General features: G+C 46.8%; 1 protein-coding gene across 1 annotated transcript in view; it reads left to right on the top strand.

The window, feature by feature from the left end:
• The window catches only part of LSS (lanosterol synthase), a 29,987-nt gene extending 19,864 nt beyond the window's left edge, over positions 1–10,123 (top strand). The window contains exons 18-22 of the mRNA XM_004602310.2: positions 7,007–7,072; positions 7,489–7,569; positions 8,125–8,295; positions 9,098–9,176; positions 9,647–10,123. Coding sequence (XP_004602367.1) covers positions 7,007–7,072; positions 7,489–7,569; positions 8,125–8,295; positions 9,098–9,176; positions 9,647–9,778 — 529 coding nt within the window. The 3' untranslated portion in view covers positions 9,779–10,123. The remainder of the gene's footprint in view (positions 1–7,006; positions 7,073–7,488; positions 7,570–8,124; positions 8,296–9,097; positions 9,177–9,646) is intronic.
• Positions 10,124–10,363: the final 240 nt, after the last annotated feature.

Raw genomic sequence — 10,363 nt, forward strand, 5'->3', positions numbered from 1 at the left:
GGCAGTTTGTGGGTATGACTGCCAAGCTACTAGAAAACGGGGGACCTGGGTGGAAGAGGCTCAGTCCCAGTGTGAGCAGTCTTGGAGATCTCAGCCCCGCGTCCCACATACCTGGGTTCCTCTGTCGGTTCTGTCAAGCATGAGGCTTGTCCAAGTGTGTGGAGAATAGCCTTGAGCATGGCTGCAGCTGGGTTCTGGAGGTTTTCAGCTGCCAGGGCTCTTCTTGGGGTGGGGAGGGAAACTTAACCCACCCCACTCCGAGGGGGAAGACAGCCTGGCGCGGGGACAGGAGATTCTGCCATATGGGATACTGGGGATGGAATCTGCGTTGGCTATGTGCAAGGCAAACACCTTATCACTGTACTATCTCTCGAGCCACTAGGCAGATATTTTGGGGGTCAATTTTGGGGAGCTTTTTAATTTTATCTTTATTCTGTTTATAAAGACAGTGACAGTGATGATAAAGCCAGCAGTGCTTGGAGGCCTCAGGGTTCCTCATGCTTAGGGACTTAACAAGCTGAGGATTGAATATGGAACTTGCACATGCAAGGCAAGTGCTTTGCCACTTGAGCCCCCTTCTGGCCCTAAATCCCCTTTCCTATTGATTGGCAGGGCTGCCTACAGTATTGTTTGAGATGCTGTAGTTCTGCCATCAATTGTCTGATGACAATTTGTAAGAAACTGCCGAGCTTTCTTCCAACTTGAATAGGAGTTCCTTGTTTGTAAAAAACTAAAGCACGCCGACCGGGCGTGTGCACTCTCGGGCTCTCTGGGCAGTTCTGTCTCACCGCCCGCGTTCGGTGCCCTGGAACCACTGTGTGTGCTGTCGGTCAAGGGCAGGCGATGGAAGAAAGAAGGCCAAAATGGTTGCTCGATCAGTTTATTTCATTCTCTCTCTGCTTCTCTCCCGGCTCTGGACCTCTCTCTGGATCTGTGGATCTGGCCCCCCAACCCACTCTTACAGCCTAGTTAAATCCCCCCAGCATGAGGGATTTGGGACTAACCATAGGTGTGGTCACAATCAATAGGGTAAGGTTCCTTTCCCTCAGGGGATGCTTCTCCTAGGATTGACTCTCTTTCAGCAGGAGGATCCACCCAAGGGTGGAGTCCCATGAGTGTGTTTCTCCTCTCCTCAACCAGTAAACATATAAGAATTCATAATATTAATCATTTTGTATGGACACAATAAGAAATGCATTAAAGCGGGGCTGGAGCAATAGCACAGAGGGTAGGGCATTTGCCTTGCATGCGGCTGACCCAGGTTCGACTCCCAGCAACCCATATGGTCCCCAAGCACCTCCGGGAGTAACCCCTGTGCATCGCCAGGAGTGACCTGAAAAGAAAAAAAAAAAGAAAAAGAAAGAAACCACAGGGTGCTGGGTGCTGGGGATCAAAGCCTGCCTCCATCAGGAAGGCCACACTGGTGGTAGGGTTGGTACTGGAACAGTGAAGGTCTGAAACAACTTTGTAAACCATGGTGTTTAAATAAAATTAGAAAAATATTTTTTTAAAAAAAGAAATGCATTAAAGCTTATAGAATTGCTCTCCTGGAGCCATCTCGATCTCAGACTACAGTGCTCAGGCTGGATCAGTCTTTCCAGTGCTAGGAACTGAGGACAACTGAGACTTAAGTGGAGAAAGCAGATGCCCAGGAATGAATAATATTTGAAGCCAGTTAAGTTCCAAGTTATAAAAGCATAATATTGTCTTCTCATGTCTATACAAAAAGGATATTACTTTAAAGTAAATTATTCAAAAGGCATAAGGGGAGGAGAAAGGCAATATTAACTTATAATATAAGTTCAGTATCCTAGGAAGGTCTGACCTTACAAATTAGCAGAATCAGATTAGGGGGAGAAGCTGATTAACTCTTTTTGGGGAAGAGAGCATAGAGAAGTGATTATAGCTAAACAAAAGGATGGGAGAGATTCGGGAACACCTTGATGAGTGAGACTGGGGTAAGCCTAGACTCCAGGAAAAACCAGAACAAGCTCCTCGTGGCAAGGGGGGAGAGGACAAAGTAATGTCATCCTACACTTGTTCATCCTAATTTTTCTTGTTACTTACTTTGTTTTTGAGTCACACCCAGAAGTGCCCAGGGTTTACTCCTGGCTCTATGCTCAAAGATCATTCCTGGTGGGCTCCAGGAGCCATATAAGGTATCAGATCAAACTCAGGTTGGCCACATACAAAGCAAGTGCTGTACCTGCTGTACTATCTCTCTGGCACCATTAACTTTTTAATAGGTATGATATGCTGATAGTTTTGGGTTTTCATTTGCACTTTCTTTTTTTTTTTCTTTTTTTGGCTTTTTGGGTCACACCTGGCGATGCACAGGGATAACTCCTGGCTCTGCACTCAGGAATTACCCCTGGCTGTGCTCAGGGGACCATATGGGATGCTGGGATTTGAACCCGGGTTGGCCGCGTGCAAGGCAAACGCCCTACCCGCTGTGCTATCTCTCCAGCCCCCATTTGCACTTTCTTAATGGCACACAATCCTAGCCTAATCCTGGAAAGCTTGTAACTTCTCATCCTTACATATATTATAAACTGTGGGTCATTTTATTTTGGTATCATGTTTTGGGCCACACCTACTGGTGCTGAGGAGCTACTCCCAGCTCTGTGCTTGGAGGGGTGGTGGTGATGGATTCACTCCTGGTGGTGCTCAGGGAACCCCACAGTGGTGAGGGTCCAAGCCAGAACTTCTGCATGCAAGACATGAGTTCAGTTCTTTGAGCCATCTATACAGTGGCTGTGGGTCCTGAGAAGCTCTCCTTATCAAGTTGAGGAAGTTCCCCTCCTGTTCCTATTTTGCTGAGAATGGCTATCATGAATAGGTTTTAGCTTTTGTCAAATACTACTTTATATCTATTAATGATTTAATTATTTTTTTCTTCTTTAGACTGTTGCTTTAATAGATTGCATTAATTTTTTTAAATATGGTATTATCACACTTTAAACCTGGAATAAATCCCACTTGTTTTTATACATAATTCTTATTATAGATTTTTAGATTTCACTTGATTTTTTTTTTGAGAGTTTTTATATCTGTGCTACTATAGTATAGTATATCAGTTTATAACCTTCATTTTTGTTATGTCTCTGTGCTCACGGATCACTCCTGGGAGGAGCTCAGATGACGATATGTAGTGCCAGGGATCAAACCCAGCTCACTGTGTGATAACCTGGTAGACCCACTGTATTACCCCCCTGTGGGTATATCTCTCTGGGATATCTCAGTGCATATCTCTCGGTGGGTAATTATAATCGCCCACTATATATGTCTCTCTGGTTCTTTATTTTTATTCTCTGAGAGAGATTGTGGAGACTTTTGTATCATTTCTACCTAAAATGTTTGGTAGAAATCACCAAAAATCACCTGGATAACTCTTTGTATTCCAATTATTAGATCCTTTGGGTTTTCTTTGTAGACTTATACTTATTTATGACATATTTTTCCTTAAGTCCATAGGCCTAGGGTTGGCGTGATAATACAATGGGGAGGATGTTTGTCTTGCATGGGACCAGCTGGGTTCTATCCCAAACATCCCATATGGTACCCCAAGCACCACCAGGAGTGATTCCAGAGTGCAGAGCCAGGAGTAAGCCCTGAGTGTTGCTGTGTATGGCCCCAAGGCCAAGATAAATAAATAAATAAATATTAATTCATAGGTCTGTAGTTGTTTTCCATTTCCTTTATTTTTCTTTTTTTTTTTAACTGCTTTCACTCAGACCTCCAGTATTTTGCTTAGCAAAAGTGGTCAAAATTGTCATATTTATTGGTTTTAAAGGGGTATTTATAACTTTTTTTTTTTTTTTTTTTTTTGCTTTTTGGATCACACCCAGTGACGCACAGGGGTTACTCCTGGCTCATGCATGCACTCAGGAATTACTCCTGGCGGTGCTCAGGGGACCATATGGGTTGCTGGGAATCGAACCCAGGTTGGCTGCGTGCAAGGCAACCGCCCTACCCGCTGTGCTATCACTCCAGCCCCAGTAACATATTTTTATTAAAAATTACGTTTTGGAAGGTTTTGGTAGTTACCCTTTTTCAGATAACATGAATTTGATAAGTTCATTTTCTCTTTTAAATAGATTGAATCTTAGAAAATGACTTTTCTATGTTTATTAAGATGATTATATATTTATCTTCTTGATTTGTTATTGTTATAAATGATAGCTTTAGGTTTTTCTAATGTTAAAATGCCTTTGATATTAGGAACAACACTGATTGTTTTCTACTGTATTTCTTTTCTTTTCTTTTCTTTTTTTTTTTTTGCTTTTTGGGTCACACCCAGTGATGCTCAGGGGTTACTCCTGGCTCTGCACTCAGGAATTGCTCCTGGCAGTGCTTGGGGGACCATATGGGATGCCGGGGATCGAACCCGGGTCGGCCGCATGCAAGGCAGACGCCCTACCCACTGTGCTATTGCTCTGGCCCCTGTATTTATTTTCTTAATATTTAGATTTTGCATCTATGACTGAGACATCTCACACTTGATGGCTTACTGAAAAGCTTATATTGGATCCCTAGAATGATCTAGAAGGTGTTCCTTTCCTTTTCTGTTTACTAGAAGGGACCTGTTATTCTAATTTTGAGTAAAATTAGAGTAAATGCTTGTGATAACTTAGGAGAATCCACTTATAAAACTCTGAGGCTTGAAATTCCTTTTCTAAGAAAAATTCACATATGGGTTGGTGGTGGAGGGGAGTTGCACATGCTCAGCACTGCTCAGGGCTCACTCCTGGTGAGTGAGTGATTCAGCTTAGGGAATCACTCCTGGTGGGCTTGGGGGGTCATATGAGATGCTGGGGATTGTACCTGGGTGGGCCACATGCAAATTAAACACCTTACTGGTTGTACTATCTCTCCTGCCCCAATTTTCTCTGTATTCTAAATTAAAAATTTTAAATTTCATTTTTGGGTCATACCCGGCAGTGCTCAGGTGATACTCCTGGCCATTTGCTTAGGAGTTGTTCCTGGTGGTGCATGTGGCAACGTTTAAGTGCTGAGGAAGTACACACTCTGACCCTGGACATATCCCTGTTTTTTTGGGTTTTTTTTTTCTTCTTCTTTTTGGGTTTTTTTAATAAATTTATTTATCGAATCACCATGAGAACAGTTACAAAGCTTTAGGGTTTAAATCTCGGTCATATAATGATGAAACACCTGTCCCTTCATCAGTGCACATTTTCCACCACCAAAAAACCCCAGTATACCCCGTATCCCATTCCCTCCCTTCTACTTGTGTGGCAGATGATTTCCACATTATTCTCCCTCTACTTCGATTACATTCAATATTTCGACACCAGACTCACCATTATTATTTGGGATTTTCCTCCAACACTCAGACCTGCCAAAAAGGCAACATTAGACAATTTGTTTTCTATTGCTGATTATGAATAGCATATGATGTCTTGTGGCCGCGCGGTTTTGGAATTCTGTAATTTTAATAATTAAATCTGGGCGGATTTCTGCCGAAAGCAGCTGGGTTCTGAGAGTCTCTGGGATCATGGCCGTTAAGCGGCTTAATCAGTAGCCAGAGGGGCTGTTCGTGGGCTGTGACTTGGTTCTTGCTGCAGCGGGGAAGGACAAGGGCCGGCTCTACCCCCATCCCATGAGGACCTGCTTGTCTCGTCGCTGCTGGCCCCTACTTGACTGTCCAAAGGCCTCTGGAAGATGGTGGCCACCAAGCTACCAAGGGGAATAGGCAGAGGGACAGCACCTTTTACTACCTGGGGTGGCCCGGCACCGTATCCCTCTTTGTTGCTAGTAGTGTTTGTATTTTCACCCTAGGTACTAGAGCTCTGATACTTACAAACTTGAGCACTAAAAGTAGGGCACATTTAGTATTTCTGTTTCTGAAGGTTTTCTGTTCAGTCATGGCTTAGCTTGGTTTGTTGCTCACTCTGTTTCCTAAATATTTTATTATATATTTGATTTAATATACTTTTTAAAAAACTCATCAAATTTATTTGTGGGGGGAGGTGGTAAACGTCATATTTGGTAGTGCTCAGGGGTTCCTCCTGAGTTTGTGCTTTGGAGTTGTTCTGGTGGTGCCTAGAATCAGACTGGGGTTCTCCATATGCAAGGCAAGCACCTTAATCCTTGTACTGTCTTTCTGGCCCACTCTTATATTTTTGAAGTAGGGTCTCTCTATGGTTTTAATGGCCCCCAGGGACACTCTGGGCAGCACCTGACCCAGCTGCTGGTCCAGGTCTCAGGGTTCAGTGCTCAGGGCCCTTGTGCATGCAGGATCTGTTCTCAAGGCTTTGAGCTATCACCCTCATCCCTCTTTCTAAATTTTAATTAATCTGTTGATTGTTTGGGGGACCACACCTGACTGTGTTCAGGGCTTACTTCTGGCTCTGGGCACCAGAATCACTCTTGACAGTTCTTGAGTGATGTGGTGCAGGGGATCATACTGGGGCCAGCTCCATGCAAGGCAAATGTCTTAACCCCTGTACTGTCTTTCTGGTCCCCTAACTTTTTTTTTTCCTTTTGGGTCACACCTGGCGATGCACAGTGGTTATTCCTGGCTCATGCACTCAGGAATTACTCCTGGCAGTGCTCAGGGGACCATATGGGATGCTGGGAATCGAACCCAGGTTGGCCGCGTGCAAGGCAAACGCCCTACCTGCTGTGCTATCGCTCCAGCCCCTGGTCCCCTAACTTTTAACTAAGAAAATTTAATTTTGTATGGTTTCTCAAACCTGTGCCACTGGCAGGGTTTCATTTACATAAATTCTGTTTTCTGTTTGTGGGGGCATTTTGTCCCTGAAGTCTCACCTTTCACCATTTCTTTTTCTAGTCTTCCAATTTTCTTCTCCTTCTCATGTCTGATAATTGCTCCTTCTTTGCTTGAGCTCCTGTGTCACCTGTTTACTTTTTCAAGTATTCTTACAGGAAAGCATGTCATTCTTAGACCATAGAATGGGTGGAGTTGGGGTGGTTGAATTGCTGTTTGCTGCATTAGTTACTGGTCCCATCTCTTGTGTTCCAGAGAGACCCTCAAGCAGGGCCTGGCATACTGCCGGCAGGTACAGAGGGCTGACGGCTCCTGGGAAGGGTGAGTGACTACTGAGGTGGGATATGTGTTGGGTGGGAGGTCTGTTGCGTAGCAGGTTCAGTTCAGCGGTGCCACATTAGAGACAGTAGAAGCACACTGCCAGCCATAGGCTTCCAGTGAGCCTTGTTCCTCTTTCACATACTGGGCCTCATTGGTTGTTGTTGAAGGCAGTTGTGTCTTTGACCAGATGGGAACATTTCGTGATGTTTGTGATCACTCACTACTGTGGTAGTTGAATCTACTCTTACCTTGCTGGGTAGTTCCAGCAGGAGGAGCTGTTTGACTGTGTACCTGCCAAGCTGTCTCTCTTCTGGAGTTGGTGTGGTTTGCTGAAGGCCATGGGAGGTTTTTCTTGAAAAATACCCTCAGCACCCTGCTCAAATAAAGGACATAGGCTCTCTCCTTGTTTCTTCCAGCTCCTGGGGGGTCTGCTTCACCTATGGCACCTGGTTTGGCCTGGAAGCATTTGCCTGCATGGGGCAGATCTACTGTGATGGGTAAGTGACACACCTGCCCTGAGGGTAGGTCTCTGGCCAGCTGTTCTGCTATGTTTGCTTCTTCCTTTGGACTTGGGTTTTATGAGAGACTTGACATAAGGAGGAATTCCCTAAGTCCTGAGCAGGTAGTAGCAGCCATCTGTCTTACAGATGTGAAGTTGCTCCCTGCTCTTTCCTACCTTGTGAAAGGAGAGGAGCTTTGGGCTCCCTGCCCTTCCTGAATTCCATTCACAGTGGTTGAAGAAAAGGAGGAGACCTCAGATCTGAACTGTCGCTGGCTACCTCCCTTAGCTTTGCTCTGCTGGAGCTAGGAGGGCATTTGCTTAATCGAGCAAATTTGGGCAGCCCTGGTCCTCTTCAGATGACAGCAAATGCTGTTGCCTTCCCTGAGTCCCTCATGTGGTGAGGTTGTGTGAGTTTAGGAGTTCTCTTTCCAGCAACCCTGGAGGTGATGATCTCTGTCCACTCCATTTTCTCTGGTCCCTGGAACTGGAGGGCAGGCTTCCACATCCTGCCCATGTTCCCAAGTGACTGTCTTGTGTTTGGTCTCTACAGGGAAGCCAGTGCAGAAGTCACCCGGGCCTGTGACTTCCTGCTCTCCAGGCAGATGGCAGATGGTGGCTGGGGGGAGGACTTCGAGTCCTGTGAGCAGCGTCGCTATGTACAGAGCGCCCAGTCCCAGATCCATAATACCTGCTGGGCCCTGATGGGGCTGATGGCTGTCAGGTAGGCACCAAAACCTGTCCCTGAGAAGGCAGTGGGGTGGATGGGGCAACCCAAAACGCTCATGTCCCGAGGAGGCCTGGTCACCAGTGACAGCCAGGGAAACAGGTGCTCAGGAGTGGCAGGACGTGTGGCTTCTGTAGGAGCCAAACATAGCCACTTTGAACCCAGATGGCACAGGCAGCTGTGTGTGACGATGTGGCAAGTGCCGGTGCTTATAGACACAGATGTGCTTATAGGCACAGGTGTACTCACAGGCACAGATGTACTCACATACGCAGATGTACTTCCCAGCATACACAGTCAGTGCTGCTTTTGTGGGTTTGGGACCATTAGAATCCTTCTACAGCCTCCTTGAAGCCAGACTGGTCAGCAGGAATAGAAGCATCAGAGTGTGGGGACCCTCGGTGCACCTCTGCCTCCCGTCATTGAGCTTTTTGTCCTTCCTGTGTCTCTAGCCTTGAGGAAATGAGGGGCCATGTGTGGCTCCTGGCCCACAGAGGACGTTGAATACCAGTGAATGGCCTGGGGTGCTTCCTCATGGAGGTCCCCCTCAACTCCTTCTCGCAATATTTTGTTTTTCCACTTCCCAACGCTCTGATGTTAGTGATTCTGCAAAGAGCAGTGCTGACTGATCCACTGGGTGCTACACTCCATATGGGTTGGTTTCATCTCATGCATCATCATTTTTTTCCCTCTCTTTGTTCCGGGCTTGGTGACATAAGAATGGGGACTCCAGGCTGACTGGGTAAAACCTGTCTCACACTGAGTGTGGTGGGTGTACTGAAGCCTGTCTCTCATCCAGGTATCCTGATGTGGCAGTCTTGGAGAGAGGAGTCCGATGTCTGCTTGGCAAGCAGCTCCCCAATGGTGACTGGCCTCAGGTACACCCTGCCATTTCTGCGCCCTCACCTGTCCCTCACCGAGTACTGGGGCAGGGTTTTGGCTTTGGAATCAGAAGCATGAGTCATATGTTGGAAGCGTATCTGTGACAGGAATTGCGTCCAGACGGCCTACGTGACTTTTGCTATTTGCACATGAAACACTAATTGGCGGCAGGGTGAGAGCTGGGCAGGGAGCAGTCCAGAGACCTGATGGGCTCTCTCTCAATATTGTGGCTCATGAGGTTCTGGGAGTTGACATCCGTGTATCTGAGACTAGGGCTCTGTGGGACCGGGGACACAGACTGGAGCATTAACTGGGCTCCAGGGGATCCAAAGCCAGGTGGTATCTAGGGAGCTGCCTTCTGATGTTCTCCCTGCTCTTGGCAGCTGACTCTTCAGTGAGATTTCAACTTTGGGAACCCCACGGCTACTGGGGGGAACCTTTGAATTTCCTTGTGTCTTTTGCACAGGAAAACATCTCTGGAGTCTTCAACAAGTCCTGTGCCATCAGCTACACAAACTACAGGAATGTCTTCCCCATCTGGACTCTCGGCCGCTTCTCCCGCCTGCATCCCGAGAGTGTCCTTGCTGGTCACCCCTGAGAGTGTACCTTGGGGCATTTGGGTGGACACTAGGGTCTTGGGGGTGGCTTAGCTGGGATGGTCATACAGCTTTGATAGGATCAAGGGAGATGGGAGACCTGCATTTTTGCCTTGTTCCCAGGGCCAGACCTGTATCAAGGATGAGGTACAGCCTGGGCTGGGTACCAGCTGAGAGCTGGAGAGAGCAGAACTCACTGGTGACACTCAGTGAGTTCTTCCTCAACAGGCAGCAGTGCTGGGGAGTTTTCTTTTTTTCTTTTTCTTTTTTTTTTGCTTTTTGGGTCACACCTGGCAACGCACAGGGGTTACTCCTGGCTCTGCACTCAGGAATTACCCCTGGCTGTGCTCAGGGGACTATATGGGATGCTGGGATTTGAACCCTGGTCGGCCGCGTGCAAGGCAAACGCCCTACCCGCTGTGCTATCTCTCCAGCCCCAACTGGGGAGTTTTCTTGACACACAACAGTTCTCAGGGCAAGTGTGCCTTATTTATGTCCAGGCCAGTGTCTCTAGTTCCAGAGTTTAGGGTCATCTTGTGGAGTAAAATTGCCTGAGGCCTAGATCTTGTTGGGCACTGGGTGTTACT

Source organism: Sorex araneus, chromosome 2, assembly GCF_027595985.1.
Source record: "Sorex araneus isolate mSorAra2 chromosome 2, mSorAra2.pri, whole genome shotgun sequence".
NCBI lineage: Eukaryota > Metazoa > Chordata > Mammalia > Eulipotyphla > Soricidae > Sorex > Sorex araneus.